A 17,552-nucleotide genomic window follows, 5' to 3' on the forward strand; every position below is an offset into this window, starting at 1 on the left:
CAGTGCCATGCACCCAGCAGAGATCCAACAGCTCGTACTGGTGAGGATGAGGATGGCGAAGAAAGAATGCTCTGATGTTAGGAGAGGGAACCACTGACAGGGTTAGTCTGGGTCTCAGGAAAGGTCTCTAAAGAACAAATAAATACATGCATCTTTTAGCACAGGAGAGTTTTCTTAAGTAGTTGGTATGATCCTGCCATAATGAATCAAGTACAGCCTCTGGGAAAGTTTCACTGAAAAATGATCAAGAAAGTTGCAGTCTTATTTTCCATCTCCAAATCGATCTAATTCCGTCTTTCTTCCAACTGTGCAGTCCTAGACAATCTCCAAGGGGGTTTACAACCATTGCCTTCATGACAGCCTCGTTTTACTATTCGCATTTGGGAGATGCAGAAATTGCATTTGCAAAGTCTCAGTCCATGGCTCTAGACCTTTTTGTTGATTGTTTCTAAATCCATTCTCCATATTAGTCACCTGCAGTTAAGTTTCATCAGCCTACTTAAAATCCCCTCCCCTGCTCTCTCTGGTCCTCAGGATAAACCCTACGTTTCACAAGATGCTATCTAAGGCCTGTGTGAAGCCAGCTCCTGCCTCCCCTCCAGGCTTGTTTCCCACCACTGCCCAGTGCATCGCTGCCCCAGCCAGAATCAACTACACCAGGGACCCCAGGCCTTTGCCTCTGCAGATAACAGCAGGCTCTCAATGTGTGCTTTTTGAAGAGAATAAAAACTGGCAGAAATCATGAAGAAACATGGACATTCTGCCTTGAGGCCAAAACGTGTACTGACCACCAGTGTCTGAATTGAAAATTATACCAGATGACTTAAAGCTTTGCCCAACATTGGACTTTTATGGTAAAGAAATGTCAGTCCATCCCACAAGCATCTCTGACGTTTCTAAATGGAGATTTAGAGCTCAGATTTTAAACTCAGAGTTCTAAATACATCTGAGTAGATTAAACAAAAGAACATCCTTGGGGCTCCCACACTCTTGAGTCTTAGTAAATGAACAGGAAATAAGATAACACATGTAATAGGGCACTGTTTTGAAATATTTACGTTTTCTCCTGGTATTTCCTTTCTTCTTTGGGTCTTTTCTACATTCAGACAGCTAGATTCTACATGGATTTTGAGTTTCAGAAGCTGACTCTTTGGGGAACAGAAAGACTTCGGCATAGACAAATGATGGTGAAAATGTGTAAGCCTTCTTCATCATCAGGTAAGAAAAGAGATTGCCAGTTTGAGGATAGGGGAGATAAGTCAGAGGGAAAGGGAAGAGAGGTGAACATTAGTGAGTGCTGAGTGAAGGGGCCCTGTGCCCCTCCTTCATCTGCTGGGGCTGGGGGACAGGGATTAAAGAGCAGGGGGCTTTTACCCCTCTGCTCAGGTAAAGGCGGGGAGGTTGGCAGGCCCCAGAGCAGAATGGCTGTGTGCTGTGTCCAACAGACAGAGATTCACATCCCAGCAGTACAGTGATTTCCACCCACCCAACGGGGCATGAGAGAAGCAGAGAATGTCCCAGCTGTATCAGCAAACAGGTGACAACTTGAGCTAAATAGACTTCCCTCCCTCTCCCTGTGCCCTGGAGAAGAATGATGAAACCCCAGGGAGGCTGAAGAGGCACCTGATTTGACTTGAGATTAAGCTTTACCCTCCTGCTAAAATGAGGTTAAAAATTAAAACTAAGTTACTGAGGCAAATGGAAACCCAATTCTGGCACCCAATCCGGGGCCCATTCTGGGCCCTCCACAGCCTTTCTTTGGCCACACCAGTCTCCTCCCTGACACATGAACTCCTGACTGAAGTTCCCTGACCCATAATGGATTCTGACTGGCTCTGCAGTGGGATGAGTGGTTCATGAAGCACAGGGATCCGGGAGGGATAGCCCCAAAGAGAAAGCATCAGGAGCACTGGAGGCATGGGAGTTTGTGGTCTGTGGTACCCAGGGCGGGAAGCTGGCACGACTGACCCTGGGTAGAGGGCAGGACTCTGCATTCCAATGTCAACATTAATTGACATGTTGTGCGCCCTCCTTCCAACTCCCCTCACTCGACCAACACCCACACCCCTGAGCACGTGCTCACTCCCACTCCTGTAGAGAACGCCAGATGGAAAGTGGGTGCTGTCTTCATTCACTTGCCTTCTTCCCTTCCCATCCTCGCGCCCCCACTCTCCCAGCCCAGGCAGAAACTCTAATCTGCTCATGAAGAGTCTGTGATGCAGATTCCAGGAATGGGCAGACAGCAGAGCTGCAGGGGCTTAGGACTTGGGTTGCTAAGTAATGAACTAGTTGGGGATTAGGGAAGAAAAGATTTGAGAAAAGGAGAGGGGAAATGCTATGGAGAGTGAAGCCAGAAGGAATGTTTTTACAGAGCATTTGAGGAGGTAAGTCCTTGGAGGAGTGCAGGGTGCAAGAGAATTAAGAAAGGAGATTCAAGAAGTGTTACTGGGAGGTGTTCATTTAATCTTCTTTCATTATTTTAAGAACAGTTGAAGATTGAATCTTTTTTTATTATTCTCTGCTGTTTGGATCATGTTTCATTCCATGCAGAGACTGGATCATAAGGGTCAAGAATCATAAGGGTTAAACTAGCTCCAATAGTATCTTGGTGGAACTTGGTTTAATGAGGGCAAGAAAATCTGCCCCACTCCTCTCTCCAGTTCGTTGCGCTTCCAGCTCTGGCCCAAGGAACCAGGGCAGTGATGCAGCTTTAGGAGTTTCCTCCAGCCCCAGACCCTAAGTCTGGTCTCTTCTTGGCTGTCCTTGGAGACTCAGACGCCACACCCCTCCATCACCCCAACAACAAGGGCAGAGAGGGCTGTAGCTCACATTTCCAAGATGCTGGGAGGAACAGATGGAGGAAGGATAGGGAAGAGGACCAGACAAAGGGAGAAGCAGACGGCTGGAGTCCCTCTTCCTCTCTAGGACCCTTCAGCACTCATGGAGATAGGACTCTGGAGTGAAGTAAGGTCAAAGCCAACAATGCCAAGGAAGGCTCCAATGGAGGGGGCTCTCACCAAAATACCAGCCCTCCAGCATACCTTCTGTGTGCCTGTGCCCTGTGAACAGGCACTCATGCCTCAAACACACACGAACAAGATGAAGGATGCTTCATTCTGAGAACAAGTATTCACTGCAAACTTCAGCTGTGAAGTGGGCACTTGTGTCTTGTCCAAGGACACCATCTGCCCTGTGGCTGGGCAGTGAAGCACCTGGATCCTGTTTCAGAGCTCAGTCTTTTGTAAACGAACCCTAGTTCTCAGATCCACCAGACCCTCCAATAAATAATCGGTATCTTGTTCATGCTGTACCTTCTGCATAGAAATGCTTTGGTCCACTTCTTCCATGTGTCAAACTCCTACTCATACTTTGAAACCCTAGCACCATAAAGCCTTCTTTTTCCTAGTGCCCCCAGACAGGGTTAGGCACAGGGTCCCAAAGCAGTAGCAGTTTATACTGACTCTCTAATGACATTGATTGCAGCTTATTTCAGCAGCTTGGAAGGTCCTCAAGAGCCTAAGTTAGAGAGGTGGCTTCCTCCACTAGATTCTATTCCTGCCGGGCATGTTTTCTTCATCATGGGCTGTGGAACTTTGCTTTCTCCCTCTTTGCCTTCATAGGCCCTCAGGTTGTACCCTGAGAGTTCTCGGATTGCTTGGGATCCCTTGGAGGGCTGCTGCCCTCCAGCTAGACTGGATGTCCTCAGATTGCTGCTCTGGCCTTCATCTCCCCAACATGGCCTTCCTAGGATGTAAAGCCTTGGCTGGGATACTCCGTTGGGGAACTGATGTGGCACCAGGCCCAGGCTGCCTAATTTGCTGACCCTTCCTCCGTGCCTTTTGTCCTACTTTCCCAGTCCGGGGAGTGTTTTAAACACAGCCCTTCTTCCAGGCATTGCTCTTCTCCAAAGTGACAAGTTCCCTAAAAAGGAGGCCTGATTTAGCCCAGTAGGATGCAAAAGGCGCCAGAGAAGGAGCCAGGACACCTGGGTTCCAGCTCCAGCTCGGTCCCTGTCTGGTTATTCCACTCTGGGACTCAGCTTCTCCCCATCTGTGCAAAGGGGCGACGAGGTGTTTCCGGGTTACCCTATCTTGGCGAGCCGTCTAACAAGAAGGCCATGCATAACCAGCTCCAGTTACTTGACCATGGGAAGGGAGTAACTCTGCAGGTCCCCAGCGCAGGGTGTCGCCCACTGTCAGTTCTCAGCTGTTTATCCAAAGGCGCTGTCTCAAAGCTCTCAGACGGTGGCAGCTCTCCACATGAGAAGTGCGACTGCATAACTCACAAACGATTTCCTTGTTCTGGCTGAGACAGGAGCGGTGATTATATTCCTAAAGTCTGGACAGCACTTTGCCTCATTTGTCCCTTCTTTAAAGCCTTCCCTAAATCCTTCCCACCCACCACATCCTCGTCCAGCCCGCCAGTCCTCAATGACTCCCACTTCTGGCTTCTCCCCAAGCATCTTCTCCATGGCTCTCTTGTTGACCTTGAACTTCTATCAATCTGAACCCCTCCTGCAGCCTCTAGCTGCCCCAGGACCTTGCACTCAGGACTTTGCACACGGCCAGGCACGTAGTTAAGTTCTCAGGAGATAGTTTTTGATTTGGCTCACATTTTGACTCACGTGCCAAATCTGTGGACCATGATTTGTGCTCATTACACTTGGGTATGAGGCTGAGCCCAGCCAAAGATACATCCAAGTTTTCCTGTGTCAGCTAATAATATTAATAATAACTTAGACATATTTATGGTGCTTTACATCTGAGGCACCCTCTCTCATGTGATCCTTACAACACTCTGAGGCTGACAGGGCAAACAATGACATCCTCATCTGACAGAAGATGGGGCAGCAACTATTCAATAACAAGGCTCTTAAGATGAGGAGCAGAGATTGGAGCCACGTCTGGCCAGCATGACTCCTGGTCCATTGCTCCTTCCCTGGAAAGGGTTTCTCACCTGTAGGAGTTCCACAAGGGCCACCACCCCTAAGGGGAGACCCATATGCAGAGGATGGAGGATGGCAGGGAGGCACGAGGGGCCTGGAAAGCCAAGGTGAGGCCTTGAGCTGGTAATTTAGACCAGAGCATGTGGTTGGAAGCGACAGCAAGAGATGCCCCACGGGCGGGCATGCGGGGCACAGCCCAGAAAGCCAAGAAGCCAAGACTCAAGCACAGAGGAGCCCTACGATGTTTGAGGAGCAGCAGACGGGCAGCAGGGCCCCTGCACCACCCTCAGAGGAAAGAGAGCACCGCCCGCCCTCCAGGGCTCCGGGAGGTGGAGGGACCCGTGATGCCTAAACCCTGGAAGAAAGCTGATCCCTGAGCCTCGGGGCTGTGAGTGGGACAAGAGGAAGAGCCTTCCCCACAGCGATGCCCACCTCTGTCCATCCGTCCCACTGCCAAGGTGTTTCTATGGTCTGTGGCTTTTCTGGTTTTAGCAAAATGGGAAGTTTACCAGAGGAGTGGCTTCTGTGAAATCCATCAGGAGATCGCCTGGCTCCAAGGTAAAGGCACCTCCTCGGTCAGAGGGGCTCTACAAAGGCAGGCAGAAACATCCCAGTTAGCGACGGCGCTGGGCTGACAGCGGCATTGCACCCTTTCTGACACTGAACTCATCACCACGCCAGTCCTCACGGAGCGCCCTTACTCAGTGGGGTACAAAATGTTGGGACCAAACCCCAATTTTTTCCCTGAAACCTTAATGGCTAGAAGTAGGGTGTAGGGTGGGGAACAGTCTTTTGGAAGCTGAAATTTTTCTTAAATGCTTTGAGTGCTCTTTGGCCTTTGGGGGAGGAACCTGTCAAAGAGTCCTCTGAATATATAGAAAGTAAAGACCCCATCCTGGATCAAGGGGGTTAGGACCTCAAGGAGCTAAACTCATCTGCACAATAACGAGGAGGAGCTTTATAGTGGGAGAGTGGTACCTCTAACAGTCATGTTCATCTTTTGGAAAAAAAAATTTTTTTTTTGTCTTGCCCTAGGGTCTCAGCAGCGTGGATGACTTGAGAGACCCTTTGTGGGGAAAAAATAAGTGCCATTAGCTTGGTGCAAGTAGGGACCTTAGGAGAGACATGGCCAGGAGAGGGCGCCCTGTGGCCTCTGTAGGATGTTGCCTGCATCTCCACCAAATTCTCTTCTGATTTGTAAATGTTTTTGCTTGGTTTTAAGCATGGCCTAGGATGTAGTGCTGGGAGCCTCAGTTTGGGTCGGTCAGTGGCTGAGGGGTCCAGCCAGGTTCCTGGTGAGGAACCCACGGGTATTTCCAGAGACCTGGGAAGGGACCTGGTGAAAGACTGGTGGTGGTCATGCCGGACTGTACCAGGAATTGTCATCCCTGGGGCTGCAGAAGCCTCAGGCGTCCAGTTTGGACAAGCACTTTACTCTCCACCGGACCTGATGCTAGCCCAGGAGCTGGGCCGGGTAGCAGATCTTATTCCCATTTTTAGGAGGAGGAAACTGAGGCTCTGAGAAACAAGGGCGATGGAGTGATTGCTTGTTTCAAGCAGCCGCAAAGTGTTTAAAAGGAGCAGCTGGGAACAGACTCAGGCTCCGGTCTTGCCTTTTGGGGCCCCACCCCCTGCACACCTGTTCCTCAAGTGGGATCCACGGACCAAGCAACCTTTGACTCGGCATGTGTTTAGAATGCAAGAGATGTGACCGCTTTTGGACCAATTGCTGAAGAGCGACCACAGCTGAGGGTCACTCCAAGAAAACCAAGAGAAACGTCTTGTGTGAGACCTTTGTCACAGCCCCTTCACATCGCTGGCAATTTTCTGAAATTTCAAATTGACAGCTAGAATAGTGTTTTCCATTTTCAAACTATTAACACAGGCCAGCCCACATAAGGAATGGGGTGGCGGCTCTTGTACATTTTTACTCCTCCAAATTTTCCATTATTCAGGGTAAAAAGCATTTCTCACTTCCTATCTTTATACTGGAGTAATAGTTATTGTAAGGGATGAAATTCTAAAATCAAAACTGCCCTCAAAAAACCTCTTAAATTTCCCTTTAAGTACAGTGTACATGCTTTTATATTATACCATTTGCCTCTCATAGACACTTATATTATCTTTCGGGGACAGGTTATAGAAAAACATGCTTTGGTGGTTGTCACTGTGGTTTCACGAGTGCACAGAACTGATGATGCAAAGTTCAAATGCTCACGGATGCCACACGCTGAATTTATATAGAATTCCCAGCAAGCACAGCAAATCCTCAGGGCTTTTCCCGGTACCTTGGCCCCTGGGGACAGCTGGCCCTTGCCTTCCGAATTCTGGGGCGAGCTGATTTTGTGGACCTTGGGGGACACCAGCGGCGCTGAGACTTGTGTGGTGGTGGCCGTGGTGGCGGCCGTGCTTGTAGCTGTGGTCGCTCCTACTGCCTCGGCCAGGTCTGGAGGGAGGTCGTCTTCATCACTGCGGTTACTAAAAGCACATGAAGCTCTGCTCATTACAATAATACACAGGCTGTGGGGAGTGGAGGGAGGGTGGAGGTGGGACGGCCAGGGTGGGGGTTGGGGGCTCCCCAAGCAATGTCTGTTGGATGTCCTGCTTACAGGATCCAGCATCATGACCTTTAGCCGAAGCAAATTTGGGCTGGGTTTTCTGTCACTTGCCAAGGGATTAAAAAAAAATTTTTTTATTAAAAAAAATGTAAAATATATTTATCATTTTGTCCATTGGTAACTGTACAATTTAGTGGCTTAAATACATTCACAATGTTGTATAACCATTACCATTGTCTACACCCAAAACTGGTTTTTCATCCCAATAGCAACTCTGTACTCACTGAACAACAACTCCCCATTGCCTCCTCCCGCTCCCCACTGTCCCCAGTAATATCTGTTCTGTTGTTGGGGTTCAGGGTGGGCCACCCCAAAATATGCCACAATGGCATATTGATTGTTTTGAATTAAAACTGCTTAAGAAATGGCCAACACTCTGACCCTGCTCTCCGTCTCCCTGGAAGCAGGAAATAAATCTCTCATGTGAAAGGTGTACTCCCTGCATCTGGCACCTTTATCACCAGAGATAGGGGATTCGGGCAAAAAGACTTCTATAAACAAATCTGTGCTTCTTTAAGTTACTACCCCAAGCACAAACTCTGTTTAGACTCTTCACTAATTAAACACCCAAAACCCAAGTTTCTTTGTCCTGTCAATTCCTCACAAATGTATTATTTCTTTGTCTAAAAAGTATGAAAGCTGCCTGCTTTGGCTATTTATTAGGTTCGATTTCTATGAGACCTCCAGGTGCATGAATCAAAATTTGTTTCTTTTTCTCCTGTTACTCTGTCTTTTAATTTTATTATTAGTCCAGCCACAAGAACTCAAGAAGGGTAAAGGGGAAATTCCACACCCTTCCACCACACTGCCTTTAGTCCAAATGAATTTGAATAGTCTAGGTACCTCATATAAGTGGAATTATACAATGAATGTCATTCTGTATCTGGCTTATTTTACTGACCATAATGTTTCAAGGTCCGCTCATGTTGTAGCGTTAGTCAAAAGTTCACTCCTTTTTCATGACTGGATAATATTCCATTATATGGATAGACTTTATTTTGTTTACTCCTTCATCTTTTGATGGACACTTGGGTTGTTTCTACCTTTTGGCTATTGTGAACAGTGCTACAATGAACACTCATGTACAAACATCTGTTTGAGTCCCTGCTTTCAGTTCTTTTTGAATTTCAGTTCAATTCCAACTAGGAGTGGAATTCCTGGGTCATATGATAGTTCTATGTTTAACTTCTTGAAGAACAACCAAACCAAGGGATGTTATTCTGAGTAGCCTCCCTTGGGAGAGTAAATACAAGACTTGTAGGGACCGACTGTTCTGAGCAAAGAGTGTAATGGACCCTTCTGTGGCCTGACAGCAACTGTCTCTTTGGTGTGATAAACCGGTTATAGAGCAGGAGTTGGCACATTTGTCTTGGGGCCAAGCATCTCTGGTCTCTAAACCTGTCTGATGGAGTGGGATGACCCAGGATGGAAATGACACTAGATAGGAAGTCACCACGAGGAAGGAGAAGTCTGGGCTGGCACCCAGGGCTCATCCTCAGGGCTTGAATTTGTGGGGAAGGCTGGACTTCCCACAAGGTATGTCAAGGCTAGAAGCCCCTCTGATCTGATCCTCCCAGCACAGGACAGCACCATAAATCCCCCACCTTTAGTGTGAGTAGTATTTTCTCAGACTTACAGAAATTAAGACAAGTTCCCTGTCCCCCAGGGCCAACCAGATTGCTGCCTGTGCGGTAAAGGGCTGACTCAGCAGACCCCAGGTGCTCAAACCCTGTCCGTTCCAAAGGAACCACCGGTCACTGACAGGCTCCTGGGAGAACCTCTGGGTCCTGGGAATATCCTGCCGGATGAGCGTGTCTCTGCACACCTGAGACCTTGGGCCATGCCAGATAGTTTATGCTGTCAATGCAATTTATGAGGAATGCCTGGTTTCTGAGGTAAATTCATGTCAAACTCATGAAACAACATTTTAATAAGTAACATTTTATGCACAGTGTGATTCCTTTTTTTTGAAATGATTTCTTTCTATTTTAACAATATGTATGCATAGAAAAATGTCTAGAGAAATAGTCATAAATGTGAACATTGGTTAGTTTTGATGGTGTGATTCTAGGGAATTGGTTCCTTTGCCCTTTATACTTTTATGTCTTGCTTGAATACTTTTAGACTCTTATCCTATGTTTAAATAAATAGTAATGTTATATTTCCAAGAAAAAAATCAAGCAATTCATCATTTTCTAAATATAGCGGCTGATATCAATATAAAGATGACGCCTTTACCTGCTTTAAACTCTTTGCTTCTCCCTTCACTCTGCACACAGCAGTCACACATTTCCTCCCTACATACTGTTTTGAGAAAAGAACACAGCTCAGGTTTTTGTTTATATCCTAAAAAGCAGCAACTTGAAAACTTGTTCAAAGTACCTGAACATCATAATGCTTTTGATGGAGTACCCTAAAACCCAAACACATAATTCCAGCCTAGGAACTAGGAATACTGTAACCACTAAAAAAGCTATGTGCACACAAACCCTCACATCTCAAAAATAATGATGCAGAATTATTTTTTTTAGGAAATGGGAAATCTGAGTTTTTTCCATTTGTTTTCCTTAACCATGTGTGTATTAACTTTATCACTATCTATGAGTGGAAGAGATGAGCAAAAGCGGTAACCAGTGCTGACAACACAATAACTATTCGTGGAACATGAAGTTAAAACTGGGAAAATCCCATCCATCAGTTTTGCTATTGGCTACTAATGGGAAACATTCTCCCATTCTTTGATTTTTCAAAGCACAATACTTTGGGGGTATCTTAAGAAATACACACGTAAAGTTAGAGGTTTGAAAAAAGTTTCCTTAAAAGAGGCAATTTGGTGAGTTAGTTAATTTTTCTTTCCTTCCAGGCCATGTCTTAGTCATTGTTTCCAGCGTGATTACATATCCCGAATGGGTGATAATAACATTTTGAATTTTGAAATGTAAAAGGAAAGGTTAATCCTGCCAGCGTTATCCTCAAGGGAGCAGATTTTCCTGGTTTAATTTGTCCCCCAGAGATCACTAGGACTGTTAATTATTTGAATCTTACTCATTTTGGCTTTCCTAGGAAATACAGCTGCTATACTGTGCAGAAATTCCTAGTAAGGCTAATGAGGTAGGATGTGTCTGCCCTGAAAAGCCTTCCCCCTTCTCCTGTCCACAGGGTGCAAGCGGCAAGCCTGCGGAGGCTGTCTGAGAATTGCATCTGGAGTGATGTGCCTTGCCTTACATTTTGTACTCTTGGCACCTCCTAAACTTGAACTTTTTCAGAGGCTTCAGGTCCAATAAGAAGAAAGGAAGGGGAACTAACTCATCCTTCAAGCCTGGTCCCTAGCGAGGGCTTTACCCACATTATCTTATGTTCACCTTCACAAAACTCTCACCCATTTAACAGATGAAGAAGGAGAAGTTCAAAGAGTAATTTTCCCAAGAGCTTACAGCAGTAAACCGGAAGCCTTTCTAACTCCAGAGCCCCTCACTTTTCACCGTAACCAAAGATCCCCCTCCCCTGCAGCTCTCTGACCAATTATATACCCAGGCACGATGCCTGGGCCACAGGTGAGGTCAGGAAATGGGAACTACCATGCTGATTATACCAATATACCTCCACCCTTACTGCAGCATTTACCCATCTTCTCTGGATTATAATCATTTGCCATCTGTCTCTCCCTCTAATAAACTGTGAGTCCTTGCACAGGGGATGTCAGAGTCATTTTGCTCTCCCCCCGCTGGTGCATAGAACAGCCCTGTGCACAAGGTAACCAGGAAAGTTTTGTTAAGCTGAACAGAACTGGATAGCCTACAGGAACGGCTCCTCCTACGGGAACATGGTTCCTCCTATAGTTCAGTGATCAGCTGTGGCGCCGTTGATAGACAATGCTACCATTTCGCTAAGGCACCACGGAGGCAGCATCCCATGAGGCTCTCCATGGTTCCTCTCCTGCCATTTGTGCCCCTGAGTAAGCCCTCCCCTTGAGTGTGGGCTGGACCTAGTGAACAGAATAGGGAAAAAGTGATGGGATGTCATTTCTGCAACTGGGTTATACGAGACTGTGATTTTGCCTTCCTAGCATTTTCTCTGGCTCTCCTTGTATATTTTCTCCAGTGGAGAAAGTAAGAGAGGGGTCCATGTGACTAGGAACTAAGGGTAGCTTCCAGCCAACAGCCAGCAAGGAACGATGTCCTCAGTCCAACAGCCCTAAACTGCAAGAATGAGCCTTCAGATGAGACTGCAGCCCTTGCCAACAGCTTGAAGGCAGCCTTAAGAGAGAGCCTGACTCAGAAGACCCAGCTAAGCCATGCCTGAACTTCCAACCCACAGGAAACTGTGAGGTAATAAATGTGGATTGTTTTAAGCCACTAAATTTTGGAGTAATTTGTTACACAGCAATCAACAATGAATACATATGCCAACTATGTTATGTTTTCAGGGAGAAAGATCTAGCCCCGCTATGACTTAAATTGGAAACAGACTATACTTGGGGGATGGCTCTTTGGGAAGGGTATGAAGGGCTGAGAAGCATTTATAACTGGACCTTGAGCATCAACGTTGTTGTTATCATTGAAAAACTTGAAGCATGAAACTCACAAGCTGTACTGTCTTGTTAACTTCCTCACTCGGGGAGGCTTGATTTCTGGCTTCTCCATTGCTGGTTGGGTAGTTTCCACACGTATAGGAATAGGACTTCTAGAGACACACCAGAAAAGCAGAGCAACAGCGACAAAAAGTTTATGGTCTGGCTTTGGCTATGGGGACTGTTTTCTCAGTTAGTTTATACTTTAATAACATTGATAGTCAAGATATCCATTTTTTCCCTCCTCTTCACTCTTATTACATATAATTATTTAAAAATACCACAGACTATCCAAAGCCAAAAACAAAACCATAGGGAAAACACACAGCAAGCAGGAACAAAATATAATTGAGGTACCACATAAAATTTCCCTGGCAAAAAACACTCACTCCCAATAACAGGTTTTGGTTCACAACCAGGTTTTTCCAGTAAAATGAGTAAAGAGGAACCTGTGGATAACCCATTTTTACTTCCAAGAAATCTGGTAACTATGTTATTTTAAACATAGCACAGAATATATTTTTTAAACGGAGAGAGAAAAACACGATAGAGGATTTCATGTGAAAATGCATAATCAGAAGACCTGTAAGACTCGTTATAAAACATTTTAATTCTATGTCCATGTGAAAATGTTAAAAGCTGAAGTTTTATTTTTATATTTTCTCAAGAAAATACGCCAGATAACCAATGGGCACACTTGAAACAGGGATTTTAAGGAAAAGCTTTAACACATTTTTCTAGTAATCAGAACTAATTTCACTTACAAGGTCAGAAATTACCTTCTGGCACCAACAACCATCAAAACAAGTTGAGTTTCTCAGCAAGGGGCCTCTAGCAAGTCAATTAACACTTCTGGGCCTCCATTGTCCCCTCTGCTCAGTGCCTGATATGGTGACAGGTACGTGGCCAGTGCCCAATAAAAGCTTGTTAAATAAACACGTGAATGAGCAAACACGAGACTGGAGTCAACGCATCCCAGGCTCATGGTTTCCTAAGCTGGGACCCCATCGTCAACTGAACGTATCCCCGGAAGAACACAGCGGGGAGCACGTAACTTTGTTTGGGTGGGATGGTTGGCCTCTGGAAAGCTTCAAGGAGGGGTTTACATGTAACCAGATGGGGGAAAAGACTTTCAAGGTAGGAGACAGAGAGGAGACCCGGAACTGCTGATGGGTGAGGCCCCCTCGGAAGAGCAGGGGATGGCAGCTAGAGGGGAAAGCAGGGGCCAGGTCATGCGGTGCCTCAGGCTGTTTACATGAAGGCAAAGGCAGTCACTGAAGCTTTTAGGCAAGGGAGTGGCGGGGTCACACTTGCGTTTTAGAAAGGACCTTAGAGCAACAAAGAGGATGCTGGTGAAAGGAGGCCAGACAGGAGCATCTTAGGAGACTATAACAGTGGTTATCCAAGATGAGAAATGGTGAGGGCTGGGGGAAGGCTGGGATTAGGGTCATGAGGAGGAGATGATGGATGTGGGAGATAACACGAAAGTCAAATTAGCAGGACTTGCATTGTAGAAAATGAGGTAGTTAGAAAATTACATCTTCACTTAAACACATACATTAACGAAGATTGGAAAACTGGTGGAGATAGTAGGACAGAGTAGGAAGAGATGAATTAAGGTTTCCAAAAGTCTAGGAGGCAGTTGGGCATGTGCCTCTGGAGTGAGAGAAATTTATATCAAGAACATAGACCAGGCATCATAAGATGACATAGAGAAGTATTCATTTCTATTTTTAGCATTGGGTGTAAGAATGCCCCAGGGCAGTGGTTCCTAGGTCACCGGGGCTGCTTGTTGAAATTCTTGTTCCTCACCCCTCCCCTCCCCCGACGCTCTCCCTATCCCCACCCCGCTCCCTGCCAAAGGATCTGGGGCAAGACTTGAGCCTTTGTTTTTAACAAGATACTGATGCAGTTCTCCTTGAGCCCATTTTAGGGAACTCAACCCTAGGGAGACCCCACCAGTGTTAGTAGACTGTCAGTGTCGATGGGGCTGCCATGACTGAAGGTTGTTACTCACTGGGGCTGAGAGGGGAAGAGTGTTTCTATGAGATCAGGAAAGGAAGGTTTTCCTCTGGGTTTGGGTTGGTGGTGGCCTGGAGGTTTTAAAGAACGTATGTGGTTCTTGTACTTCAGGGGGCTCAGATGAGGAGCATGTCACTGGGCCAAGGGAAGAGCGATGAACTGAGCTGGGACAGCGAGCAGAGGCCAGGTCATATAGGAACCCCTGTGCACTGTTAAGGAGTCTGGACTCCACCCTGACTTTAAGCAGGGGAATGACGAGGTCAGATCTCCATGCTTGAGAAGGAACTCAAAGTCATTTCTTTGTCGGTACAGCAGGTAGAAATATTAAAACTGAGAATAAGCGGCATTTCTGAGACATAAAGGAAGTTGTAGAGGACAGTCTTTTTTCGGAAAAGGGTGTAGCTCAAGTGGTAGAGTGCACGCTTAGCATGCATGAGATCCTGGGTTCCATCTGCAGTACTGCCATTAAAGACATAATAATAATTAAGTACAAAATAAACCTAATTACACTCCCCCCCCCCCCCGCGCCAAAAGACAGTCTTTCTCTCTCTTCAGGCTCACCTTCTCTGTTTCCTTTCCCCTCTCATTTTATTAGCAAATGCCCTCCTGAGTAATGCTTTGAGGTTAATGTTGATGATACTATTGTTTCCCCATTCAAACAAGAAGCAACAGACCTTACATTAGCGTCCTGAAGACTGGATTTCTTACTGATATTTACAAACGGTGATTCCTCTTTTCCAACCTGTTCAAGAAAACAGGCAGGTTAGTCAAAACTGAGTATCTTGGCATGCAAGAACTTTTTCAAGTCTCCTCCATTCAGAGGATTATAGAAATGCGAAGGTGTATCAGAGAGGAGAGATGATCAAGTACTCAGTCAATAACAACTATTTCCCTGGTGTTTATGTAATTTAACAACAACAACAAAAAGTGTTTTCTTGAGTCATTCCCCCTCCATGGGGATTAACACTTAATCATTCAAACACAATCAGTGCTCACATTCATACTCTTACTGAGCACCTGCCAAGTGCCAGCTCAGGACTGAATGAGAAAGGGATGGTGTGGGAACAACCGAACCCACAGTTTAATCCCCCACCTTACATTTTAGATCAGGAAAAATAATCTGCTCTAGGCTCCCACAGCACTCACAGCCCACCGAAGGCTTCAGAATCTGTCCTTTCATATCAGTGTAACAAGCCGGGGAGGAGTCACGTCATATGATTTTGACAGAAGCCTTGTCCTCCTCCCTCTGGTGAGTCCCACAGAGAATGGTGGGGAAGGAAGGGACACCCACTCAGCCAGCCAGGCCAGCTGAACACACTCTGGGGATCAATGGGAGACGCAGCTGTCTGTGGCCCTCATGCCCAACACGGTGTACAGAGATGGCCCTCTCACTGACCCGACGAATAACTACCCCAGTTAATAACTCTTTATATTAAAAGCTCTGATCACATAACAGGTGTGGTTCCTATTTCCTGGCTGGACCCTGACTGACACAGCACCTCAGTCCTGGAGTGCCCCTTTCTTCTGCATGGCACAGAGGAAATCCCATGACATGAGATTGCAGGCACACATGTATGGCACACACCTGGGCACTCGCTCGGGAAGCATTCTCCAACTGGGCTTTCAAAATGTTACACTTCACGTGATCGGCCCTGGGGGAAGGCAACAGTGGGGTCTGGAGAGTCTTCTCAGAAACTTTTTTTTCTTCAGCCTGAGATGAACCAAAATACACACAACTGATGGTAAACAAAGAACTAAGAAAACATATACTTTTACCCTTTCCATCAGTCATCACTGCAAATAGCACAGACTTAAACATACAGACAAGAGAGTCACCAGCTCCTCCCAGTTGTACCAGGGCTTCTATTAGTTGCAAAGCATTCACAGGTGCATCCTCTCATTCTTGTGTGAAGCAGAGGGAGGACATAAAAGGAAGCCCATGAGCCAGAAGATGGGGAAAGTTCAGAGAGAAGAGACTCTGCCAGATTCACACAGCTACAGCCAGTGGCAGAACCAGGACTCAGCTCCGAGATTCCTATGCCCGGGTGCAGTGCCATTTGCCCCATAACTACCACTTCAGACACATAAAGGCTCAATTCGGTGACTTGCTGGGTCAAGGGAAAGACTACAGAATATTCACTAGTATTTTTACAATAAATCTTGCTGCAAATTGTGATTCTCAATGGGAAATCTCATTGCCTCATTGTAGTGTGTCTCAGACTTCAATAATCTGGTTCTACCTCTCCTGTTTTTGCCATTTTTCATGCATTAACTAAACATGTACCTATAATTCATATGATACAGTTAAGGCAGGTTACCCTGGGACTACCTATTGTCAGTTTGCCTAAGAAAGATCATCTTTGAAATCATAGACTTGATGATTATTATATTTATTATAATATATGTCATGATAATGATATAACCATTCAAAAATACTCATTCATGTATATAACTTGAAATCATCTTTGATAGAACACACGTCACACTCTGGGAAATAACATATTATTGTTAACTGTGCTTATTGTGGTCATTGCGTGTCCCAGTGCTAAGATGGTGCTCAGCACACAGCAGCAGCTCAGTAAGTATCTATTGAAGAAGATCATAATAATATATAGGTATTATTGGAAGACATGTGTTTAATAGGAAAGATAGACGACCACATGTTTGCTGAAAGTCAAGCTAGTGACATCAGGACTTAATATGGCACGTTGGCCACAATGTACCGGGGCAAGAACAAAATATTCTAAAGGCATCAAATTCTGCAAGTACCAAAATTAATCTCATTCACTAAATCACACGTCCTATTGAGCACTTTGGTACGTGGAGAGGGAGTAGTATGGAAGCCCTAGAGGAAGCACAGGGCAACTGGCTGGTTGACATCACTGAATAAAGAAAAGAGGGCACAGAATGCAGTCTCCCCGTGGGACCTCCGAACACATGGAGGGCAGTTGGTGCAACAAGCTGAACTCGGCAATTTCACAAAACATCAAGATAAACAGAGGACCTGGATTTGAATCTCAGATCTTTTTCTTACTAGCATCATAAAAAAGATGATGATGATGATGATGATGATGATGCTTTTGAAGGAGGAGGAGAGGGAAGGGAGGAGGACGGGGAGAGAGAAAAGAAGAGGAAAAGGAAGAAGATGATGATGATGAAGAAGAAAAGAAAAATAATGCCAACAGCTCACATTTACTGAGAGCAGAATATGGAGCAGGCACTGACTAAGGATTTCATATGCACAGCTCATTGAATCCTCTCATATAACCATCCCATTTGAAGGTAGATACTATCACCATCCCCATGATATAGGTGAGAAAAACAAAGCAGAGCGATGGTAAGTCACTTGCCCAAGGTCACACAGGAAGCACAAAGAAAAGCCAAGATCTACACCCAG

General features: G+C 45.9%; 1 protein-coding gene across 3 annotated transcripts in view; it reads right to left on the reverse strand.

Annotated features, from left to right (window-relative positions):
- EPB41L4B (erythrocyte membrane protein band 4.1 like 4B) overlaps window positions 1-17,552 on the reverse strand; it is a 121,733-nt gene that overhangs the window by 9,249 nt on the left and 94,932 nt on the right. For 2 of the 3 annotated variants that reach the window (XM_064490383.1, XM_064490385.1), the window contains exons 18-22: window positions 15,741-15,866; window positions 14,830-14,897; window positions 12,148-12,246; window positions 7,234-7,423; window positions 5,455-5,532 (exon numbers count right to left, since the gene is read on the reverse strand). In XM_064490383.1, coding sequence (XP_064346453.1) covers window positions 5,455-5,532; window positions 7,234-7,423; window positions 12,148-12,246; window positions 14,830-14,897; window positions 15,741-15,866 — 561 coding nt within the window. The remainder of the gene's footprint in view (window positions 1-5,454; window positions 5,533-7,233; window positions 7,424-12,147; window positions 12,247-14,829; window positions 14,898-15,740; window positions 15,867-17,552) is intronic. The other variant, XM_064490384.1, reaches the window with a different exon arrangement.

The sequence above is a fragment of the Camelus dromedarius genome, chromosome 10 (genome assembly GCF_036321535.1).
Source record: "Camelus dromedarius isolate mCamDro1 chromosome 10, mCamDro1.pat, whole genome shotgun sequence".
Classification (NCBI taxonomy): domain Eukaryota; kingdom Metazoa; phylum Chordata; class Mammalia; order Artiodactyla; family Camelidae; genus Camelus; species Camelus dromedarius.